The sequence below is a fragment of the Venturia canescens genome, chromosome 3, assembly GCF_019457755.1.
Source record: "Venturia canescens isolate UGA chromosome 3, ASM1945775v1, whole genome shotgun sequence".
In the NCBI taxonomy this organism is placed as follows: Eukaryota; Metazoa; Arthropoda; class Insecta; order Hymenoptera; family Ichneumonidae; genus Venturia; species Venturia canescens.
Genome location: NC_057423.1, coordinates 2820674 through 2845917, shown reverse-complemented (window position 1 = coordinate 2845917; position 25244 = coordinate 2820674). Strand labels below are relative to the sequence as shown.

The following is a 25244-nucleotide window of genomic DNA, read 5'->3' as shown; positions in this document are numbered from 1 at the left end:
AGCATGAAAAAACTTTGGTTTTCGAAAGCGGATGTCAGTCACTACGTTGGACTGCTGGTAACGGCTGATTGAACTTCGGGCAAATTCGGGAATCGTGGAAATTTCATGAAATTTATTTTTCAGACCGATTGACGTGCTTTCATTCGTCTAGTAGCTTCGCTTTTTGTAACGAATCGACCATTCTTTTTTTTCGGCGCGATTACACCGATGTGAACTTTCTTTCGTAGAATAAAAAAGTTCCCCTAGGTTATGTGAATCTAAAGTTTCAGACTCAATCGTTAAGTAGTCGAGTTGAAGTATAAATTTGATCTTTTATGATATTTTTTATAACACTTTATTACATTCTTGTGACAAAAATATTTTCAATGAAAGTGTTTGTTAATTTTATTAATAATTCAGACTCGAATTTAATAAAAATAAAGTATAGTTGCTTACTTGATTAGTCTATGGCAGTCGAACTACTTAAAAATCGCTGATTCACAGATTTCGCTGTTCAGTCTCATGGTCAAGAGTGTTTCGATGAAAAAACTACCGGAATTTCTCCTTTTTAAGCGGTGCGACACGGAAACGTCGTCGGAATCGTTGAAGGTCGAAGCGCGTTGATCCATCAGTGTTTCTCATCCGGGCAGCCTCAGTGACGTCTCCGTCAAGAAATATGCCGGAAGGAGTCTGACGAGAAAAGCTTTCGGCCTTCGGATTTGAGCCGTTTCCGCGCGCGCGATGAGTTCGCGAGACGAATACAAAGTAACGAGAGCCGAGGCGCGAGACGGAAGCGTGAAAATTGGCGATTTTATATGAAAAAAGTATGAGAAAACTCGAGCTGGATAACTTGCGAATATTCGGGGATTATGGGAGCTAAAGAATGACGAAAGGAAACTGCTAATATGTGTCTATGTGTCTGTCGCAATATGGAATTCATGCGCGTGTCTTGTGAATCATTTTTGCCTCTTATTTATAAATCTCTGTACACGCGCGCACCTATAAAAGTCCGAGGCTCGTGTGCGTGTCCGAAATCGTTATAATTCTGCAGACATGTTTCATTCGTGTACAACGGTTCTGACTTCGCATTGATATATTATATGGGCTTCTACGAGTTTTACTTTTGGAAGCCAACACCTACACGGGTCCGGGGATCGAATAAAAAGGAGAAGTTGAAAGATGAACGAGAAATAAGTAGTCACGTAGCTCCGGGAGCTCATCGTAATGGGGGTTGTATATTAGCACGTGCCAACTGATATATCACGATGTACATGTACACACGAATGAATATACGGTGTCCATGCAGTTGGGCTCCGAACTTTGAGGCTCCATCGAGCCCTTCTTTCTTGAGAATTGATTTGGAGATGCTGTCACAACTTTCCTTCATTCTTCAGTGCGCAGATAATTCATCGTTTTCTTTTGGATAATTGAAAAAAAAGAAACAAAGATCGATGATGCAGGACTTGGGCGCAGGTTCAAGGATCTTTGGGGGGGGAAAAACGTTTTGAGTTTCCAACGACCCAAGGGTTTGGTCGACCTTGTTTTTTCAATCTTTGAAATATTCGTGGGAGCTCCCAGCTTTGTTATTTATTTTGTTTTCTTATTGGAACGGGCTCTGGAACTTGAGCGTCGAAGAATCGAAATCGGGCTCGATTTTAGGGGTTTTTGATGTTTTTGTGAAGGGTCTTTGAGGCCGAATGAGCTTTCGGCGCGGTTCGCGAGACCTCTGAAGTTGCTGCGAATTTCTCGAAAACGCTTTCGATCGATGGGATTTTGGTGGTTTTTCTGCCTTCACGATTAGGACACCCGTTACCCGCAGCTGCACACGCGACAAGAGTCCACGATGCGGGGGAGCTTTTTGGATTAATATTTAAAACACGGTAAATCCGTCAGGTACGCATATCGGGAATGCGAACGGCGATGGCTCGTTTGCTTGTCGTGAGAGGACTTGGGTGTATAAAAATCTGGACGAACACAACGATCGTGAGTATTTAGAGCATTCGTCTCGATGGGAGAGGAGCGTTATCGATGCTTAATCCAGTTCAGCCCTCGATTCCCCAGCTACCGCCCCCCCCCCGCGCTGGCGAAAGCCCGACCGAATGCTTGTAAGGATTCGCTGAGTTATGTCAGCGGTGGCAAGTTTTCCTCAGTCGCGGTCGGGCACTTACGTACCTCCGGAACGAGGAAAAATCTCCGAGACTTTTTGAAGAATGGTGGATTCCTATGAACCACGTAAGTAACCTTGAAAAAGAGTTTATTCTCGCGACGAATTTATCAGGCAAAAATCACTTCGGGGTCTCGATAAAAATCCCACAATTTCCAATATTTTCACGCGAGTTTCAATCGACCGCGGGATCCGCGCCAGATATTCGAACCTTCGAAATATTTTCTTCCCGGATTCTCAAGCACTTTCCGTACTTTTTCCTTCTACTCGAAACTTCCGCGCGGTTTTCAACGCGGCCGGGTCAACCTTCGCAGCTCCTTCTCGAACGTCAGTATTTGTCGACGGGAACCCCGCGTGCTCGACGTTTCGGTTTCCCTGCCGCCGGTCCGCAGCCTCGGCGATTAGTCGATCGTATAGTCGAGCCCAACGACCCTGAATCTCGTTGGGCTCCGAGTTTTTCACAACCGCGATGAAAACGCGAGGGAAAGAATGTTCGGGAAAAGTAATATTTTCAGTAAGCGGTTGGCTCGACGAAGGCAAGCGTCGCGCGACAGGGCAGCGGAACGAGGAGGAATTACTCGGAGAAAATCCTATTACGTAGGCTGCGGGTCATTGGAGCAGTAGATCGTTCAATACACGCATCTATCGTCGGTGTAGCCATGAATCTTGTTCTGCAGCAAACGCCGCTAATGTTACCGTCCGGCCGAAGTCTCCTGGAGCGTTGGAAATTCATCGAGGCTACGGGAAATAATAGAAGCGATTTTTCAAACGAATAAATCCACAGATGCCCCCGCCCGTATTTCCGGGACAATAACGCGATTGAATAATCATGAACCAGTCGGAATCGCAGCAAAATTTGTTGAGCAACGAGGCTCGTGCACCATCGACCCAAACCCTCAGTCCCCCGGCAGACTATGCGCTTGGCCCAGTTGAGAAGCACTTCCTTCTAAGCGCCGAACGAGGTGATTGTGCCACTGTCAAAAGGTAATCCACGTCGTCTTTCATCCCGTCGACCGTTCCACTGTGTCTCTCGAGCAGCCCACATTTGTATATCTTCACTGAGAATGCTTCGCTTTTCATTGACGTCATTTCGAAATATACGTTCGCTCTTCCCAACTTTTTTTTATCTCACCTAGAAATCACACTTTTCAGTGAAATATCGGTGACCCTTGAACCGTACACGCGGGGGAAAATTCCTGCATGAGGGAAATTCAAGCAGTGGAGGAACATTCGTAAAGAGATTAATGTAAAATGAATTTTTCTCGTGGGTGAATGACCGACGGTGAATTTAATAGTGACCATGAGATCGGCCAGGAAATTTTACCCCCAAATTATCTACTTATCTATCCATTTATCTTTACATTTTCCGTAGAAAATGTCGCTTGAAATTATGACGGTTCCATTCACGTGTACGGTTCGGTGCTCGGACAAGAGAACGGTTTGAGGGTCGCTGAAAACCCGCCCAATAGTTGTTGGCAATAATACGTTGGTTCGAGCGTAGTTTGTACTCCAGTCGATTGATATATTATCGTAAGACAATCGTAGTTGACCAGCATTTAAGGTAGATCATGCCCGTAGGCCCTATTTTATGGGTGTCCAAATTGGCTCGATTTTTACTTCCTAATTAAAAATATACTCACTTTAATTTCATGTTTGAGTTATTAATTCGGAATTCTCAATACATTTTATCAACTTATCTTTTGGCGAATGAAATTCCAAGCCATTAATTGAGCGGGGATCCGTGACTGACTGAACCCCAAATTTCATTCGCCCCTGGCGAAAATACTTGGTTTTTTATGTCAAAAATCGCATCAGAGAGCGCAAAGGGAAAACACAAGGAGAAATGGATCAAGAAAAAAGTATTAATAAAAAGACAGAAGGCCATGAAAAGAATGGGCCAAGCCAAGAAGAAGCAAAATATCGAAATAAGCAAATGTGAGGTTGTACGAGTGCTCGCATTACCAATTTTACTAGCAAGACAATCGTCTCGAATTTTTTCTCAAATTTATATTACACACTTCATTGTTATTGTGAACTTTTTCATAAATTTCGTAAAAAGTGTTAAAGATAAACGATTTTTTACGTCTACAATCCTTTATATTTTTCTTCGTATTTAAACAGGTTTATTTCAGTATCCAATGAGACGAAACCTTTAAAATTTGACGTGCCTGTCAGTCGCTTACCCATTTAAGCTCTGTGCAAATTGCAAGACTTTCTTAAGAAAATCATTTCGTGCACGCACTACCTTGATCGATTCTGAGTGAAGCAGCTTCGTTCCCATGTTATTTTTAATTGTATTTTTCGATGTCTGCGAGCTCGACCTACGGCAAGTGTGGTGGGTTTGTCAATGCAAGGATCGACGTTGTTCCGAGAAAGTGGGGACGTCGACACTTGAGAACGGTATAAAAGTCATGAAGTTTCGCACCGTTGCAGATTGTTGGAAGAGCACAAGGGCCATCCTGAAATTTTGGATATCAATTGCGTCGACCCTCTAAACAGATCCGCTCTCATAGCTGCCATTGAAAATGAGAATATCGAGCTCATCAATATTCTCCTCGAACTTGGGATTCTGGTTAAGGTGAGCGCATGAAAGGAGACTTTTCAATCGACGTTCGTACTCCGAATGTGTATAAATATATTTGACGTTTGTGTACGTGCTTGCTGCGAACGATCGTTACGATTCACGCTCCGCGCACCGCCATTCCCGGACTAATTCGCGTAGGATTCACTTCTACACGCTATCAAAGAGGAGTATGTCGAGGCCGTTGAAATCCTCCTCGAGTGGGAGGAAAAAAATCATCAGCCGGGCCAACCTTACGTGAGTGTGGACCAGTTCACACTTTTTTCTCCCTCATCTTTCCTCCTAACTTTTCATTCCAATATAGCTAACCGGCGAATTCGAATCTAGGAGCTTTGGGACAAGTGGCAATACTCTCTGATCGATACCGAAAGTGCTGGCAGTTTCCGATCGAATAGTGAAAAAAACTTGAAAAACTCGACGAAAACTCCCAAACGTTTCTAGGGTTTATTGCTCATTTTTTTTTCACACAACATCCTCTATAATTTTGTTTAATGATTTTTTGTTTTTTAATCGTTTTACACACTTTTGTTAAATGATTTTTTGTTTGTTTTTTTTTTTTTATTCTTTTAAACACTTTTACTGACACACGCACGCGTGCACAATATTATTTTTATTATTCATAATTATTGTACATAAAAATATCCAAGACATTCAGTCTTACATTAAGATATTTTGTCCCAGGATCTTTTGACTGAACAGCGCTCACTCATTTGACCGACGGCTTTCTTTTCTTTTTCGCTTAGATGAAATATTTTCGTGTGAAGTTTCCTCAACAATGATAAAATTGTTCAGAAACTTCTCAAGAGTCATTCCGTCATTTTTTCTATTAAGGGGGGGGGGTGGTAAGGTATTTAATTTTTTTTTTCATTTTTTTTTATTTTTGAAATTGAATGCATAATATCTAGTGTTTAAAACTTTAAAGCGTTTTTCACACAACTCGGGGTTTCAAAGTCGGTGCCCCTCGTAACTCGCCGCTGGATCATCTGAAATCAAAGAATTAAAATTCATTCGTTAGATAATAGTTTTCCCCAGGTAACGCTGGAGAGTTTTTTGTTTTGTTAATAATTTTCATATTGCAATAAGAAATTAGCCGATTTTTTCTCAAAAAATTGTGATTTTCCCTTCAAAGTGGTCGGAAAAATTGAAAAATTTGAAATTCGAAAAACCCTCCCAGCGTTACCTGGGAATTTTAATTTTTTTATTTCGGATGATTCAGCGGCGAGTTACGAGGGGCACCGCAAACCTACTTTTTTCGGAGATACGTCCGTAAAGTTGCTGCCATTGCCGTATTTTTTAATATTTTTTTCGGAAAATTTGAGAAGATATTCTCCAAATATCAAACTTCAATGTACCAGTGGTTAAGTAAAGATATTTTTATTGTGTCGTCAGTAAAAAATTCACAAAAACATGGCTTTTTTCGTATGATTTGACCTTACCCCCCCCCCGAGTTTTAAGTTTTTGACGCTATATCCTCCTGGTTTTTCAGAGCTGGGAAGCTGTCGATAGATCTTCATCGAATTTCACTCCGGACATAACGCCCCTCATTCTAGCTGCTCACAAAAACAATTATGAGATCCTCAAGATACTGCTCGATCGGGGCGCCACCTTACCTTCACCTCACGACGCCAGGTAATCATTGTACCGAGTGGATCGCCCTCGTTTTTCAAACTCCCTCGATTATCCACTGACGAGAAAAATTAGTTTTTGAAAAAATGGATTTTGCGTGCTCCGCCGCGATTCGAACTTCGCTGGGGCAAATTTGCATTCGTTTACGGTCTAAACGGAGATTTCTTGTGAAATGCGAGGATTCTCAGCCTCGAATGACAGATCGAACGAATCCCGTTTCATTGCATCATGCTTAGTTCATTAACTCGTGAGATCGCTAATTTGATGAGTGTCTTTGCATGATTTAAGATGCGGCTGCGACGAGTGCGTCACCTCGAGCAGTCAGGACTCCCTGCGTCATTCCCAAGCGAGAATAAACGCTTACCGAGCCCTAACTTCGTCGTCGCTGATAGCCCTTTCGTCGAGGGACCCTCTTCTCACGGCCTTCGAATTGTCCTGGGAGCTCCGGAGACTGAGTAAAATGGAGCAGGAATTTCGTTCCGAGTACAACGTAATTCGCTTCTAGTTCGACTAAATCGAGCCAATTTTCATTTATTTCGCGTGCCTCGGCTCAAATCTCCTGCTTGCTTATAATCGTTGTTTTTTAAACACAAGGAAATGCGAGAATTGACTCAGCTGTTCGCCACCTCGCTGCTGGACCACGCCCGAACTTCCTACGAGCTCGAAGTCATGCTCAATTATAATCCTGAAACAGCGGATAATTGGGAACCGGGCGAGAGGCAAACGCTCGACAGACTCAAACTCGCGATAAAGTACAAGCAAAAGCAGGTACGACGCGGTGCCCTTGACACATTTCATCCTACGAATCTTTCGAGACTCCTTCGATCCTGTTTTCCCCTCTGTTGACAGTTCGTCGCTCATCCGAACGTGCAGCAATTGCTCGCAGCTATTTGGTACGACGGTTTGCCCGGTTTCCGGAGATTGAGCATGGTCGGCCAGTTGATAGAAGTGGGGAAATTGGGCGCCATGTTTCCGGTTTACAGCTCGATTTACATGCTCTCGCCGACCTCCAAAATGGGTCTCTTCATGAAGAAACCTTTCGTCAAGTTCATCTGTCACTCCTCATCCTACGCTTTCTTTCTCAGTAAGAACGAGTCGTAGATGTGACCATCGTTTTTTTAAAACCTCAAGCTTTTCAAGCTCGTTAATCGAAGATCGATGTTCAGTGCTGCTGGGAATGGCGTCACAACGCATCGAATATCTCGTCATTGAACTCTTCGGCAATGCCTGGATGAGGGAAATCCTTGCTGGCTGGAAGAGAAGAGAACGGGGCTGCATCCCAGGCTTCGTCGAGTCTGGAGTCATCATTTACATCATCAGTAGGTTATTCCTCCTCTTTACCCAATTTATCGATCATTCGTGCCCAATTAGGAGCTTTGAAAAAATTCAATTTTTCATTTAGAAACAACAAACGCGGGAAAAAGTAATTTATCTCGTGGCACTCTTCACAGTTTCCATTTCCCTTAAGTAATCCCTTAAGAGTTCTATAAAATAATGAAAACGAACGCGCAGGTTTGGTAACCGGGGAAATACGATCTTTATGGGCGGACGGTTTGCTCGAGTACGTGTCCGACTTGTGGAACATCGTCGACTTCATACAGAATACTTTTTACGTAATTTGGGTAATGATGAGACTGACTGCGTGGTACGTCGTGCAGGTGAGTTTGTTTCCAGCTGCGTCTGCAAGCGCTGGAATCGTTGCTACTTAATTGAATTGTGCAATGCACGTTTACTCGATGCTCGCACAGAGGGAATATTGGAGTGGCGAGGATCCTTGGTATCCGAGGGATCAGTGGGACGCTTTTGATCCCATGCTGCTCTCCGAAGGAGCATTCGCAGCAGGCATGATATTCAGGTCGGTATTCTCCATTCTTCTGGGGCGTTTCAAACATTCATTTTCCACGAAAAGGACACTTTTGTGGGGGAAAAATTGAGGGAGTTTAAAGTGCACTTTTATGAGGTCTGCTTTCTGAGAGGCGGATTCAAAACGTTTTGGGTCTCGATGCTGAAAATCCGTATCCATAATTAATGAACCTCAGAAAAGTGCGAATATTTGGGCGCCCACGGGGGGAATCAAACGGTAATATTTAGCGTGAAATTCACCGTAAAATTAACATTTGACTGCGGAGACAAGTTAACGAAAAATATTTATTCCAGTAACGCACTGTCAAATTTTCAATATTTTGCCGAATTTTCAGTTTTACAATAGCAAATATTGCAGGTTGTGAAATTTACGCTACGTATACTAAAATTTACAAAACGTTTAGTGAATTTTACGGCGCATCACGACGGTTAAGTGGCTTTGCCCTAACGTAGGTATCGATCACTCGTTTCCGAATTTCGCAGCACACTGAAACGGTGATTTACACACTTTAAAAAAGTCCTGAGCATATAAAAACTCAATTCAATACAATTTTTTTTCTCTCAATTAACTTAATTCTCTCCGTGTAAACTTGTTCCAGTTTCCTGAAACTCGTGCACATATTCAGCGTCAATCCCCATCTCGGTCCACTTCAGATATCCCTGGGAAGAATGATCATCGACATCATCAAATTCTTCTTCATTTACACTCTCGTGTTGTTCGCCTTCGGCTGCGGTAACAATCCCGCTTTTTCTTATCGAGTAAAAATTATTTCGTTTCTTTATGAAGCGAATTTGCGCGGACGTGCGAAAAGGTTTATCCCATTGAATGATCCAGGGATGAATCAACTAATGTGGTACTACGCTGACCTTGAGAAAATGAAGTGTTATCACATGCCGAGCGGTTTACCGGACTTCGACAATCAGGAGAAAGCCTGCTCGATATGGAGACGCTTCGCCAAGTGAGTTCGAACCGCGATTTTTATTTCTCTTTCGTTCGATTATTTTCTCACAACGAAAGCGTTCCCCAGCCTCTTCGAGACCTCTCAGTCCCTCTTTTGGGCGAGCTTCGGCATGGTTGACCTCATGTCCTTCGACCTCACCGGGATCAAAAGCTTCACGAGGTTTTGGGCTCTTCTTATGTTCGGCTCGTACTCCGTAATCAACATTATCGTGCTGCTTAACATGCTCATCGCTATGATGTCCAATTCTTATCAAATAATTTCGGTAATATTTGCCAAAAATATAATCGACCTCCGCAAGACCCTGGTCGATCTCGTTTACACGATAAATTTCCTTCTCCGCTCAGGAAAGAGCCGACACCGAGTGGAAATTCGCGAGGAGTCATCTGTGGATGAGTTACTTCGAGGACGGCGACACTGTTCCACCTCCCTTCAATATGATACCGACGGCTAAAACTTTTGACAAAATCTTAAAGTGTGGCAACACCGGAAAACCAACGAAATCATTGATCGTGAGTTTTTCATTGTGCCAATCGGAGCAGCGATTCCGATGACGAATAAATCAGTGAAAAATTAAACCTGGAAATAATGAAACAACGAAGTTGAGGCTCCGTTAAGGTAGATCATGCACGGAGGATTTTAGTCATTTATTCAAAATTGTAAATACACTTTTTCAACTTATCTTTTGGCGAATGAAATTACAGGCCATTCATTAATCGGGGATCCGTTAGTTTTTTTTATAAAAAATCGCTTTGGAGAGTGCAAAGGGAAAACATAGAGGGGAATGGACCGAGAAAGAAGTATTAATAAAAAGACAGAAGGCTATAAAAAGAACGGGCCAAGCCAAGAAGAAATAAAATACCGAAATAAGCAAATGCGAGGTTACGAGTTTTACCAATTTCGCTCAATTTTTAACCCAATATATCTTTAATACTGTAAGACAATCGTCTCGAATTTTTTCCCAGACTTTCATTGCGTACTTCATTGTTATTGTGCGCTTTTTCATAAATTTTGTAAGGAGCGTTCATTTGTTAAAGATAAATGATTTTTTCCACTCAGTCTATCCCCGTGTATTTTTCTTCGTATTTAAACAGGTTTGTCTCAGTGACCAATAAGACGAACCCTTTAAAATTCGATGTGGGTGTTAGTAAGTTACTCATTAAAGCTCCGTGTAAATTTCAAGACTGTTAAGAACATCGTTTCGTGCATGGACTACCTTAAAACGAATGAAATTTCATTGAATTGAAAGCGGATTTGAAAAGAATGGAGAATCGTCAGATTTTTTAAAAATTTCGTAGAAAAAATCGCGAGAGAAAGCGAAGGAGAGGCACGACACGGTGATGCGTCTCCTGGTGCGACGTTACGTAACGGCGGAGCAGAGGAAGCGAGACGATTTTGGAATAACGGAGGACGACGTGATGGAAATTCGGCAGGATATCTCGACTCTGCGTTACGAGTTGATCGATATCCTTCGACAGAACGGAATGAGGACACCGAACGTTGACAAGCAGGACGCAGCTCGTTCGTATATGGGCCTAGAAAGTTCCTCAGCAAACACAGAAAGACCAGAATTCGTTTCTAACTGAATTTCCGATTTTTGCAGTATCCGGTAAAAAAGGGAGGGTGATGGAGCGTCGCCTCCAGAAAGACTTCCAGATAGGAATCGTCGAGGGAATCGTGGCAGCTGCGATACAGAACGAGAAGGAGCCGAAGGACGTGTTCAGTCAGATAGCCCGGGCGATTGGCAAGCGGGCGAGCGGAAGCGGTAGCAAGAAGGATTGGAACGCGGTCGTGAGGAAGAACACATTGGCTCGTGATCCGATAGGCAGCAGGAGCGAGGCGTTGGTCCGCCAGACCCGAAGGAGTCTCCGAAGACAGCAGATGTTGGCGTCGAATTCGGACCTGGCGTCTTGCGATCCGGAACGCTTGGTCGAGTACAATCCGAATTTGTCTGTCGTTTCGCCTACCACGAGAATCGCTTACGCCAAGTTCATCATGGGCCGCGCGAAGCTGATGGAGGATGCGGAAGGAGCCGAAGGTGAGTTCGCGTTTGCTCATAACGAGTATTTTCTCGAACGCGATTCGATATTCGATTGATTCCTTCGTTGCTTAGGATCAGGCGGCAACGGGGGTGAGCAGAAAACTGCATCGAGAGGCTCGAGCACCAAAGTCGTCGTCTCCGGGGAGCCGCCTGCCGGCCGGGCTCCGGTCTCGGCGACCCCCTCGTTCAGCGACTCGATCAAAAAAGGCTTGCTGAAAAGTATGAGCACGGCAGGAGGCAGCCAGGAGAAGCAGGCTGGCCTCGACCCCAAACAGCCGGCGAACAGGGCGCCCTCGCCGATCCCGGAGGACCCTCGAGAGGACGAATCCAAGGCGAAGGCATCGAAATCCGGCCCAAAACCAACGGAGAATCCGAGTCAAGCGAGCGCCCAGAAGAGCAAAGATTCCGGTGCTGGTGAACCGGGCCAGGCTCAAGAACCCAAGAAGGACGACGGGCCGGAGCCTCCAGAAGGAAACACGCAGGACGAAGCCAAGGACCAAGAAGAATCGGGAAATAAAGAACCTGCCAAAGAGGAAGGAAAAGAAGAGAAAAAGGAGGAGAAACCGAAGAAGGAACCTGCACCCCCGAGGCCTGGACCATCGGCTAAACCCCCGGAACCTGTCAGCACTACCAAACTCAGAGGAAAATCAAAAGCCACTGGAAAAGTCATGGGCGGATGGCTATAAATTTCACGCGTTTGTGCCAAATATTGTTGAATCTTATTATTTTACGTGAAATATATATACACGATGCGTGGATCTTAAGAATTATGGTTTTAGTCATCTTCTTATACTTTACAATGACGTTGAATTATAAATACTTATGTACTATTTACTATCTTCCATTTCAAGTATAGATTCGTCCATCGTCGTATAACGTTTGATATTTGTTCAGTCACACACAGCCACCGCACACGATCCGCAGAAAAGATCTGTAACAGAAAAAAGTGTATTTTTATGAGCGACTAGAAGAATCCGACGTTCAACCGAGTCGGCAAATTATACTTTCGTTTCAAAAACTCCAAGTGTTCGCCACAGTCGCGTGTCAATGAGCCGTTTCGACAGGATTTTTTGATAATCGATTCTACGTTTTGGCTCACTCACTTAATTAAGGATAATTTCATAGTTTATTACCAATGTCGTAAGTAATTGTTAACACGTTTGAAGATTATAAAAAAACAGCAAAAAAATGATGGTTCTGTGGGTTTTTTGAACGGGAAATATTTCGATGTTGAAGTGACTGAAAATTCTGACACGAATAGAGGAGCGTCGTGGACGCTCGTACCTTCGATTTCTTCGCTCTTCCTCGATCCCCACTCTTTGCTCGCCGCTCACTTTCCTCGTGTCACCGTAAACTTTATTTCTCTGAAAATGAAAGTGGTTGAAGTTGCAACGAAATATTCAGAGCACTCGTTGTCCTCCGGAAAACTAATGAAATATGAAAATGCTGATCTCAATGCATCTCGAGCGAGCTCCGCACCGCGAGCGCCGGAGCTTCGCGTGAATTTAGTGTGCAGAAGTCTATTTTTCATACCACGGCAAGTCGACCAATTTTGTATGCTTTGAGGATATTTTTGGCGTCGGAAGAGTGCCCGGAATCGTCGAATGCCGCAGTCCCATCTTTTCCAGCGTACTCCGAAAGTAGTTCACCTCCCCCAGGGTGCTATATTTCCGGGGGAATTTTTTACATAAGACTTTCCAAACGAAATCGACTGACTTATTATTTATTAGTCGCGGAGAAATTCGTATCAACAATAAAAGGAGACACTCGACTCGTGCCCTTTCCATCTTTTTTCCAAGGTTCTTTTCGTCTCCGCGATCTTCTACTGCTTCTTAAGGAACCTTCATTTCGGACTACGAAACAATCGAATTTGCCGCAATACGTTTTGCTTTTTATCCGTCACTATGCACAGAGTTTTAGGGTTTCAAGTTTTTTTCAAATTTCAATTATTTACGATAATCTAGGAGCTAATCTGCAACCGAATTGAGCCACTGCTCAAAGAAACCACGAGAAAACGAAGGATTTACTATGAAAAATATATTTTTAAAAATGAAGAAAAATGATGGGGATTCATTGGTTTATTTCCATCGGGAATTTGCAGGGCCGCGAGTAATTTAAATTATTTTTATTAAATAATTATGAAATTTGGACTATTAATTGAATTAGATCAGAATAAAATGAATTGGATTGAAATTATTATATCCAAAGAGATATAATTTGAGTTATTATCATTGCTTTTTATTAAATAATAATGATTTATTGTTTGAAGTAGTAAATTGAATTAATTAAATTAAATAATTGATCGATACAATGTGAATAAATTTGGTTAATATTCACAATACTTATTTTTGCTAAAAAGCATGCTAAATTATTTTTTAAGCATTATCATTAATAAGAAATGATACCGCAATGAATTTTAGGGAGGGGGAAGATAAAAGTTTTATTAAAGATTGTATTTTTAAATCTACAATAAATTACGAAGGGGAAGGTAGGAAAATCACAATAGAAAATAAGGAAGATGTTCCGCACCCACCCAACGATATCGCACACACATCGAAAGTGTTATTGAAGTCTCGTTCATAAAAGCAAAATTATCTTTTTTTTCCTTCCCCATTATTAAAATTAATCGTAATATAGTTTTTCTAAGAAACTGAAATTTCATTTAGATTTTCTAAAAATTCTTTTTTTCGTTTTTCTACCTCCTTAAAATTAACCCCTATATCATCTTTTATTGATAATAATGCTCAAAACAAAATTTTCGATCATTTTTAGCACAAGTGTCGCAAATATTTACCACAAATTTAATCATCAACGAGGATAATAAAAAAAATGTTAATAATTGAAAAATCAACTAAAATCAACGGGGCAGAGCCAGCCTATGATTTTTTCACGTCACAATACCTCGTTCAAATAATCCGTGAGATCATAAACAACACTCTTGATTATCATCCAGGTTTTGGCACCTCCAACCCCGTTGTGTTTCGCGACTTCTTCGAGAGTAAAACATGCTTCTGACATAATCTTGCTTTCTCTTTCTCTCTCTCACTTCCTGTCGCTCGGGGATGAAGCTTAATACTGTCGAGATTTTCCACGGTATCGAAGCCCAATATATATTCGGAGGAGGCGAGGGCGTTGGGGGGCAGGGAGTGAGAAGGAAAATACATGAAAAATACGACTGTCTCGTGTCACTAATTGATAGAACGCGAGGGAATGAGAGACGATCGTGGTGATAGGCTGTGCGGGGTTCCCCCGGCGAATACGTGCTGCGGAAGACGTTGCGATATTTTTTCATTCTTTATCTCTTCATTAACTCGTACGTGAGTATTAAAATCTATAGATTGGAGTGCAGCTCGGAATAGCCGTCGAGGGGCCTCCAATATTTTGCAGTGTTTCTTGTCAGGCAAAAAATCATGATGAGGAAGTTTATTTTTTATTGCGAAACTCGCTCGATGACTGAGCTCCGAAAAATGTTGAGGGAGACTCATTAATTTCTAAAATTTTTCCGCTCCCCTTACAATCGGCTCCCATAGGCGAATAAAATTGATTTTTGGGTTTTTCGTAAAAAAAATGTCCTCGAGTCTACTTTACTGGTACGAGAAATAAAAAAATTTCCGATTTTTTGAAAAACGTCGACGAATTTCGGCGAACGTTTGTCTTCGAGTGGTTTCAGTACGAGCCATTTAAAGCTGAAGCAAACTCGTAAAAGATTTGAAGACTTTCGTTAAATCGTGACCGCACCAGCGAGGAAATGGCTTCAAAAAAGTGCACAAAAGTACGTTAAAACGTGGAGCGATCTCGAATCGATCATTCGTTCTCCTAGAAAGGTGTTAACTGGGTCAACAAAATCGGAGAAATGCCTTAACGTTTTCGAGCACATTTGGGCGAAACCCCTTAACGTGGCTGCACTCGAAGGCGCATGAATTTCAAGGCGAGGCGAAAATAAGTAAAACGAATCTTTATCGTGTCACGTACCAAGATATCGGACAATTGTCGACTATTTGTTTTCCTCTTCTTGCGAATGATATCGCGCTCGAGAATTGATACGAATTAAGGCTCTGAACGACGAGACGTGTAGATCGCGAGATCGGTTTCGACGAACGAATTTTATAGCTGAACGGAGAAATCGACGGAGCGCAAAGCGAGCGATGCTCACGCCGTTTCCGGTTAGTGAACTTTTTTATCGATCATTATCTTTTTAAGTAGAGACCCAAAGGAAAAAAATCCCGGACTAAAATTGCATCATCGAACGACTCGATTTTTCGATCGCTCGTTTCCTCCTCGCTCTTCAAAACCGACTCTGACCCACCGGTGGTCCTAGAAGAGGAGAAAATAATGACGAAAAAGAAGGACGATTCAGAAGGGAAAAGTATAAAAATATTTTTTCAACCTTATTATATTTTTTTTCTTGTCGTATCGCTTTTTCCCTGTCGAGTCCATCATACATCGTTATAAACATTTACGTATTGCAACGTGTCGTGATAACAATAATGCGTGAGTACTTGTACAAAGTCAACTTAACAGTATCACAAGAACATGTCGTGATGGTTTTATATTTGTATTTTTGTTCTCGTCGTTTTTTTTTAAAGATTTATTCGTTTCGTTTTGTTCTTTCATTCTTTTTTTTTTTTTAATTTTTTCTCCTCGTTTATTACGCTTTTTGTTTGTTTTTTTTTTTTTTTTTTTTTTAAATAATTCGTTTATCGCTCTTCTCTTCAGGGAACATGACGCGAAATTTTTGGTATTTTGCCTGCACGAGTTCGCGTTCGCAATTGAATAAAGAGTCGAGCGCATTGCTCGATATTGTGATTGTCGAGTCGTCGGGTAAATTCCCACCCCTCTTCTGCTGTTACTTGGCAAATGATTTTTTCATCTGTTCACTCTCGTATATTCGTAACATGATTAACGCACACAATGAGACACCCACGCATTTACAACATTTTAATATGTTCGTCGTCGTCGTCGTCGTTTTATTCCTGCTCGAAATTCGTTTGATCGATCAAACGAGGATTAGTGTAGATATATATATTTTCATTATTTATTCCTTATCTATGTACAACTCTAATAACCCGCGTTTAAATTGGCATATATTATTATAATAATAATCCGATAATCGATTAAGAATTTCACCGGAGTGTATACCCTCGAGTCTATTTCGTGTTGAAATAATGTTTCTTTCCCACTTTTCTTCTTTTCGCTTCTATTCGAGGGGCCCTGCAACGTTTCTTTCCGACTCATCGATTCGCCCGGCTCTTCGTCCTCATTTTTCCCTGTCGCTAATTCAGCCTCGCTCGCTTTTCTCCTCCTGTACTACCCCCGTGGAGATTGGGGGATCATAATTTTCCCGACGACTCGTCATACTCTCGCTCCGCTTGGTTTGTTTGGTTTTTTGAATTTGTTTTTCATTTCGCATGTATTATTCTAGAGTAGAAAATGTTAATGAAGGAGGAACAAGGCGCGGCACCCTCTACGAACGTCTCTGAAGATATTCTAATTTACAAAAAAGAAAAATATAAACGATAAGGATTATAGGCTTCGTCGGAGAGCGCGAAACTCGAAGAATGACGTCTGCGATCTCGCTTCGAGGAGATTGTGGAAATGGGGGAAAAAAAGTAGAACAAAGTGTCAACGCTTTTGGCAGAGTCTCATGCCCGAAGGATACTTTTGAATAACTCGATAATTCATCGCTCCAATCGATATTGCAGACGCCACTTTTGCTCAATTCGATAAAAAATAGCCCTTATTTGGAGGGTAAACATCGATGACAGGTATTGATCTTTGTGCGCCACCCTAAAACAGGTGGATGGAGATTAAAACAGTGAGACGGTCGGAGGAGACGAATATTTTGTTCTCTTAAGGGCAGCGCATCATCAGTTTTCGGGGATGTTTGGGCACAGCACGCTTACATTGTTTTCACAATTGCTATGACAAATAATTTCATTATTCTACGCGACGAGGGACGAGATAACCTCCGGTCGACCTGAAACTCATTTTCATTCCGATAATGTAAAATCCTGTTTTCGAGCAATCTCCGAATCGGTTTACTCATCGATTACGTCTGTGAGACTCGACAGTTTTATTGAAAAAAAACGTGAATTTTTTAGGAAAATCGTAGAATTGTATGCACCCTCGAAAAAAATGGAATCATTGATTTTGGAAAACTAGGCGAGTATCGAAGCTACGAAAATAGCGTTGAACGATCGTTCGGGGCCGGTGAAAGTGGAGCGTAGATTCATATTTTTCCATCGTCAAGACACTTTCAATGGGAAAAATGCATTTGGAGTTTCCTCGATTTTTTTATTCGGAAAAATATTGAAATATTTTCAGAGTCGTGAAAAAGGCGAATTTTATCGAAGCCTTTTTCGCGATGGTTTTAGCACTTGCAACGATTCATTAAAATTGAATGAAATCCCAGAGACTATAGAAGAAAAATTGCGAGACTGCTCCGTTTCCACTGCCCCCAGATAACGAGCCGTTGAAAAATTCCATAAAAAATGGTATCCGCAAATAATCAGCAAAGCAGGAATAAAAGTTTGGAGCAAAAGTGAGTACAGACAATTTCTAATGATTCGTTAAAACACGTCGTGAGAAATGTGCTATGCGTTGTAAACGGCGACGTAATTAATAATCAGACTCGTTGCGCTGCTCGAGCTATGAAACTTGGAATGATGTTTGACGACAGGTTTTATGCTTTATCGGTAGTTTATCTACATTCACACAAATCTTTCGCTAGACCAACTTTCCATTTTCGTTATTTTATTTTTCTTGATTATTTGGTTGTTTGTATTTTTTCTGTTTCAAGTGTAATTGTATTTTTTTCATGTTCGTGTAATTAATTTATCATCTTCGTATGATATCTAATGGTAATATTGAAAAAACGTCTTTTTTTGTATACATCTATTAAATGTTTCAACAATGCCGGCCCGCGGCCGGGCAAATCGCACCATTATATATATATTTATTTATCATATAATTTAAATAAAATGTAAAAACGAGTGTAAATATGTGTATGAATTCATAGATTTACACACGTGGATACATGTTTATTATTTTTGTTCACTCGCATTTTATTCTCCGAATACGACCGTCGCGATAATAATTTGACACTCCAAATGTTGCATCTTCTTGATTAACCACGAATATGTCTTATCGTCGAGTCCCTACTCGTAGACAAAAAGATACAATCTTACGAATATATGATCGAGTGTCTCGTCGCGCGGTGGGTGTACGTGAATTATCGAGAAAGATCGGTATCGAACCATTTGTAATTGATTCGCGTTAATCTCCCGTCTCGAGATGACTCGTGTATTTTTGGCGTCGCCAACGTGAGAATTGAGGCGCGTCTCGTTATTTTGAAAGAAGAGCGCTCCTCGTTTTCGTTTACTTTAATTACACAATTAGGCGTGAAAAATTGATGAACGATCGAGCTATTCGGTAGTCAAATTCGTTTGAGGCTTTCGACACTGTTTTACGATCGGAAGTAAGAGAGAAAAAAAAATCGGGTTTTATGCATTTTCCAGAAAATGCAATAACCGTAGGCCAATCGTTATACCACATTATTCGTTATAAATAATTTAAAATGAGAATATTGGAGGTGAAATACATTCTTTTCGAACTAACGAGACGTGCAATCTCTGGCTCGTCAATTTATCGCTTCATAGACTACGCTTAATACGCATTATGTATTCTAGTCCCTCCCCTTTACAATTTAATATCGCAATATACATATAATATCGCAGACTGGGCCGGGTTGAATATTCGATAATGTGAAGTTCTGGGTTTAATTTCGAGTTTGGATAGCTAGTGCCGTTTCCTTCATTTTCATTAGACTACAAGCAGGCGAATGATCAATTATTGGTGTCGTGAGAGTGCGCACAGAGTCGAGTAGAGTGGGATTACGGAAAAAGTGCAGAGGACCAATAATATTGTAGAGCGTGAAATTTCCTACAAAAAAGTTCCACGCAGCGCTGTTCAATTTTCCGTAGTTTGGCCTCAAGAACCGGATTGAAAAATGGCTTCGAAAGCGCCAGAGAGGCAGATCTGCAAGAGCAGGCGACCTTCCTGGCATTTTCACGGCTAAGCTACTGACGCTAGGAAAAAATTTCCAAGGACTTTTTTCTAGAACACGCAACGTTCTACAAGATTGGTCCTTAGCACTTTTGCTCTATCTCTAAGCGTTTGGGCAGCGAATGCATTAACAGCGAGTGCGTTGGTCAATTGTACTAATCAATGGCTCGTTGGGGTCAAGGACCTGTCCAAAAAAGTTATTAGACTTATGGACTGTCCAGAAATTCAGTTCCATTATGAACCATTGAACCCGGCACAGCCCCGTATATATATATATATACATATAAATATATACACATTTTTTTCTATGAGCCCACATGTGGGCGTTCGTTTTATTTTCTCAATGACACGTATTTCGTGACGTTGAGTAATCGTCACTGCGATGGACAGTGAGATTGTACGATACAGTTGGCATTATCGTCCCCCCATTGATGCGTCCCTCTCTCGTTTTTTCAAGTTTTATATCCTTATCAATAACTAAACACCAATTTCGACACTTATCGAGACCGCGATTGACGTTTAACCGCTTTTACATTCGCTTCCTGTCCTTATTGCTATTAACGTGCTTATTAATCAACATCGAGACTCGTTTATTATTCGATCGCATTTATTCTCAATACCAGTTTATAATTGCATCGCATTCATCAATAATTCCAAGTACGAAACACTGTATTCATCCAGTTATTCTCGTTGATGAGGAGACGCTCGTACATGCTAGCTATTCATTTTTTTGCTTTATCTTTTTGGGTTTATTCGTAAATTGTCATATTTGAGGTCGGTGCTAATCAGCTTCTTTCGTCTTTTCTCTCACACATTCCTTTTTCTCACTCTCCTCTTCTTACATGGTACTTTCAGTCCAAATCCACTCGTTTCAAATGATACACGTAATAACGCATTATTAATTAATCAGTTCTTCGATCATATCGACAGAGAGCGCCAATTACGAGAGGTTCTTATCAGTATTGTTTGATAGTCCTTGTAGCATTTATTTATTTATCATTACAATGTATATCGTTAATATAATTGACGCTTTTGTGACGCACTATCCGGCGTTTTCTCCTGGCCACGTGGCAACTAATTTTACACGCAACGAACACTCTCTCTCTATTTATATACATAGATCATCATTGAGAAAGTCTGCATCTCGGTTTTACAGAATTTCCATTTCTTTCGAATAAAGTTCTCACGCGTCTCCTCGATCCCGAATATTCAATTAAACGAATAACCAACCAAAGGGAGATTAGACTGTTAAAAATTTTGCAAAAAAGTTGTGGAAAACCTCGCTTCTAAACGTTCGCAGGATTGCTCGTAAATCGTGGCCCGTCAGTACGTAGAATGGGAGGCGAAGGGGACGCGAAATTCTGGAAAGAAAATGATTGAAGCATTTTCTTTTTCAATGATCGCTCGAGGATTTATTATTCCAGTCGGTCGATTATGAGTCATCCGGAACCGAACGAAGGGACCTTCCGTACGCTTTGTCCGTGGAATAATGTCTCGGAAAGTGGGGAACTTACTTCCCGGAGGATGTTCCGAATCGCTCGTAACAGTGATAAGAGCAAACGGTCAGCAAATTTTCCACGTAAAAAATGGTTGATCGACACTTTACGAGCGGTTAAGGGGAAAGGAAATCGAGCAGAATCAGTCCCTCCAGAATCTCGTAATCTCCGATACCGCTCGGCCACCAATTTCGGACAATCTCGCGCTTATGTGTATACAAGTACATTCGTAGGGTGTGTTTTAGCGCCCCCTCTCGATCAACTCGCCATCGTCGAAGGTTCTGGCGGAATAACGTTATAGGTACTCGACAATGTCGCACTTGATGGATATATTTGGACAACTGGCAATATTAGCACCGTAACCACCTCTCGTACTACTCTTGTGCCTCTCGGTAAGGAGTTTTTGAAAAATCGGCAATATCTCGAGGTCCAATAATTCACCGTCCGAAACAGCGCTACACATTTTCGTGAGATTGGCCGTTGATCCTGATCCATTGCTGGCTTTCCCGTTACCACCGTTTGAACCACCCACATCAGTCACCCTCCGGCCACTTGCACTCCCGGCCCCACTTCCACCGCCGCGAGGATTACCACTGGCAAATTTACTGTTGTGTATCGTCGCCACGTTCGGTGTACTCTGCACGTAATCGAGCCGAGCTTGTTGCTGCCGTAATTTCGACTCGGTGTGCCTGCACTCGCGAACTTTTCTCGTCTGGACCCTGTGACGACATTCGCCCGTTGTCATCGAGCCCTGGTGATGCCCGCCGGCCCCCGATGTCCCGCGTGACCTCGTGCATTTTTCACGCGAACGCTCCGACACCGAGCGTTGGATTATCGTGGCCATTGCGTCCTCGTATTTTTCTGGTAATTATTTGAAAAGCACAGTGTGAGCAACCTCGCCTTTTCCCGTGTCAACATTTATTATTAACCGTGCTAATAGGGGAATTACGCAATGGTTCTAATTCAGCGACGACTCCGAGCGTGTTGCTGGTCGATTAAAAAAATTCTTTAATTTCAAACTTATCGAATATTCCAACTGTCGTTTTTCCTCTACGACGAAATTTAGTGAGGGTTTCGTTTGAGCAAAACAGAATCGAATTACGCTCCATCCCATAAATATTGTCGTTGCTAGTATTTTCTTTACTATCATGGAGTGCTCTGGGGAATCAATAAAATTCGTCTATCCAGCAAACAAGTTGTGTGTTGATTTATTTGAATAACTTTTTCTTCGCATACGTTTAATAACGTCTCTGATGAATTGTTTAAAGAAAATTGAGTTAAAGAGAATGAGATTATGGGTAATTCATGAAAAGCTGTGAATTCGAGCATAAATATTGACATTACGTTGGATTCTATCGAGTGGAGATACGAGCAATGAATCCAGGAGACTCGTTTGAACGGAGGGAGCACGAGATTAATGATCGGAAGATTCTTAGGGGTGGAAAAGAGATTGACAAAAACGAGGAGATAAACGAAGAGACAGAAAGGCAAAAAATCGGCGAACCTGTATCGGAGCAACTGGCGTTGACCACCGCAGGGACACTCGGAGAGCTTGCGTTTTTTCCACTGTCGTAATAATGACTGGAATGTTTGCTTTCAGCGGCTGATCCATTGGCAATGATAGATGAGACGACGTGTTGATTATGAGATCGACCGACGCCACCGTGTTTTTCGCATCGGTATCCGGTGCCGGTGATGGGTCTCCTGTGCCCGCATTCACCGATGACATACGCCCTTTCGTCGATCGATTCTCCGATCCCCGCTCTCGATACGTTTTCCGTTGATATATAACTAATCGCGTGAGTCGAAGGTACGCTGGTTCTTCTCTTCTCGAAAAGCTCGTGATGCGAATGTGTAAGACCGTTGTTCTTGACCGATGACCTTCGTTTCGATGACGCCTGATGATGCCCACTTCCAGTGTCTGAAATCGTTTTCAATTAAAAACCGTTACAACACTTTTATCTGAATAACGAAGATTGGGAATTAGTCCAGGTGTAATGGCATTTTTATACCACAAATCTGAACCGAATTCTGCTTTGTTTATGGGTAATCGTTGAGCGAACGCGTTAAATGTTCTTTGTTGGAGATTCAGCCTCAAGCTGATGTAACCACCGAGTAACTTTGTGAGGAAATTTTTCGGTTTGGCCGATTGAAAAAGCAGACAAAAAAATTCGAGAAAATTTCTTCAATTTGAGAACTTCGATATTTTTCGAGTTGGTCAAAATTGGAAATCGATTTTCTCAACTTATTTTTTGGCATCACTGACAGGGCCCCAAATTTCATTCGTCCCTGGCTACAATACTATAGTTTTTTATGTAAAAAATCGCTTTAGAGGGCGCAAGGGGAAATGGATCAAGAAAAAAGTGTTAATAAAAAGACAGAAGGCTGTGACAGGAATGAGCCAAGCCAAGAAGAACATTTTTAACGTAATATGAAAAATTCGTCTTGAATTTTTTCCCAGACCTTCGTCGTATACTTCATTATTATTGTGTACTTTTCCACAAACTTCGTAAGAAGCGTTCATTCGTTAAATATAAACGATTTTCTACCCTGTGTATTTTTCTTTATATTCAAATACTTTTATATCTGGATAATCGATATGAAGTTTAAAATTTGATATGCGTGTCAGTCGACTATCCATTGAAACTCTGTAAATTTTAAGACTTTCTTAAAAAGATCGTTTCGTGCATGAACTTCCTTAAGGAGTTTCGGTACAAAAGTCAAAATATTAAGAAATTGATCAAATTTGGTGATAATGTTCTTCAACATCAAGTGCGAAGACACAAATTTTTTCAAAATTTTCTTCTACTTAGTTATCGAGTAATTACGCATTAAAGCAGATTTCTTATGCCCGGAATGTATACCTATATATATGGAAACGCTATGCTTATACACGTAAACTTTAGTGATCAATTACTCGATAACTGTGTAGAAGAAAAATCTTAAAAAATTTGTATTGTCAAATTTGGCACTAAAGAATATGTTCACCAAATTTTATAAAATTCTAAACTTTTTGAAATTTTTTATGTTTTTAGCATGGTTTAGCATGGCAACATTGTATCGCCTGTACCGAAACTCCTTAATGCAATAATTCATTAAATGAATTAATTCTTATTCATGCGTGGTATCAGCGAGTGGATAAAAAAAATTGATGATTGAGATGAAAATTCTTACTGGTATGTCGATGTTTGTGTACGAACTGATCAGGTGGGGGTAGAATGGGTTGTTCGAGATAGCTCTGTTCCTCGAGTTGTCCGAAGGAGACATTTTTCGAAGGAGGTGGTGGAGTTGGTAGCCTCGCGCGACTGCGAGCCGTGGTCGAGGGTGAGGAATCGGTGGTTTTGATTCTGGATACATTTTGTTGTCCTCCTTTGGAGGTATCGCGTCGAGGAATTTCGGTTTCTTCAAGAACAACCGATTCCTCGGACTCGTCGAGGTTTTCCGGCACAAAATCAACGTTAGTTTTCCCCCCCTCGGAGCGGCGGTCGGGACTCTCCTCGAGTAGAAGTGGCTCGCTTTCGCGACCGTCCCCTTCGCTCGTTCTCGATTTTCTCCTATCGCGTGTCATCGCCTGATTACTCGGCTGAGACTCGCTCGTGGCCGGTACGATAGCAGCTCCACCTCCGGCTTCCGGTACCAGGGGAATACGCTCGCTGTCAATCGCGATTGCTGGGATTTTCCCAAAGGAACCCTTCCGCCTGCGAAACACACGTACAAGAGTTTCCATTGAACGGGGAACGAGTCTCTAGTGGGGATTATCGAAACACACGAAGCTGCAGGATGATGGAAATTGATATTTTATGAGGTTACTTTTTATTCTTTCCTACACCCTGCTGAATCGCTGTATTCTTCGTGTACACGGATATATATGGGGGAGTTGGAAGCCGCGCGCGATATCGATAAAATGCTTTCCAGGCCAACCAATGTTCTTTGAGATTGTTTCTATTTGCTGGATAAATCGAGCAATAGAAGCATCGCTAAAGTATTCCAGCGTATGAGGCTTCGGCTCAATGAGAATCGATCCCGCGGCGTACAATGGGGGCTCGGGGGATGAAAAATACGGTGAAATATCACACAAAAAACTATGAGAATCGGATAAAATATATTTCATAAATGAAATATCCTTTCAATTCATTTTCAACGAGGATACTTCAAGTGCAGTTGCATTGTTGAGCGCGAGCACAAAACCGCGATCGAAAGCGCGTCGAGATACAATTGAGAATTGCCTGCTCCGAGAATCCCCCACCGTTTCGTTCTTTCGAAATTTTTTCAAACGATGAATAAGTTCACTTCCGACTTACAGAGTCGCTTGATCCGTGCTCGTCGAACTAACGTTCACGTATTCGCTTTCGTGGTGCGAAGTTGTTGTCGAGTTCAAGCTGCACATGGACATGGAAACGTCTGTTGTTTCCGTCGCCATTGAGGGACCTGAAACATTTCATTAAGAGCGTAAAAGAGTGATAAATTCGGA

The 25244-nt window shown here is 41.8% G+C and overlaps 3 protein-coding genes across 6 annotated transcripts in view; 1 reads left to right on the top strand and 2 right to left on the bottom strand.

Moving 5' to 3' along the window:
• Nucleotides 1-2082: 2082 nt before the first annotated feature.
• Nucleotides 2083-11980, top strand: trp (transient receptor potential). Its single transcript, XM_043414113.1, has 18 exons — nt 2083-2211; nt 2821-3127; nt 4577-4721; nt 4866-4961; nt 6211-6353; nt 6639-6840; nt 6945-7118; nt 7200-7434; nt 7517-7669; nt 7863-8008; nt 8099-8205; nt 8813-8946; nt 9049-9172; nt 9242-9437; nt 9520-9684; nt 10471-10693; nt 10776-11210; nt 11286-11980. The coding sequence occupies exons 2-18, from the start codon at nt 2973-2975 to the stop codon at nt 11897-11899; spliced, it is 3447 nt and encodes a 1148-aa protein (XP_043270048.1). The 5' UTR covers nt 2083-2211; nt 2821-2972; the 3' UTR covers nt 11900-11980.
• Nucleotides 11958-14308, bottom strand: LOC122407724 (cytochrome b5-like). The gene is made up of 4 exons (XM_043414114.1): nt 14115-14308; nt 12747-12875; nt 12498-12577; nt 11958-12144 (listed from the first exon to the last, which is right to left on the bottom strand). Exons 1-4 carry the CDS (start codon nt 14229-14231, stop codon nt 12108-12110), a joined length of 363 nt encoding a protein of 120 aa, XP_043270049.1. The 5' UTR covers nt 14232-14308; the 3' UTR covers nt 11958-12107.
• A 1280-nt stretch (nt 14309-15588) lies between these two features.
• GABA-B-R2 (gamma-aminobutyric acid type B receptor subunit 2) overlaps nt 15589-25244 on the bottom strand; it is a 97917-nt gene continuing 88261 nt past the window's right edge. For all 4 annotated transcript variants that reach the window (XM_043414013.1, XM_043414011.1, XM_043414015.1 and 1 more), the window contains 4 exons: nt 25075-25201; nt 23948-24471; nt 22278-22694; nt 15589-21634 (listed from right to left, as the gene is read on the bottom strand). In XM_043414013.1, coding sequence (XP_043269948.1) covers nt 21069-21634; nt 22278-22694; nt 23948-24471; nt 25075-25201 — 1634 coding nt within the window. In that variant the 3' untranslated portion in view covers nt 15589-21068. The remainder of the gene's footprint in view (nt 21635-22277; nt 22695-23947; nt 24472-25074; nt 25202-25244) is intronic.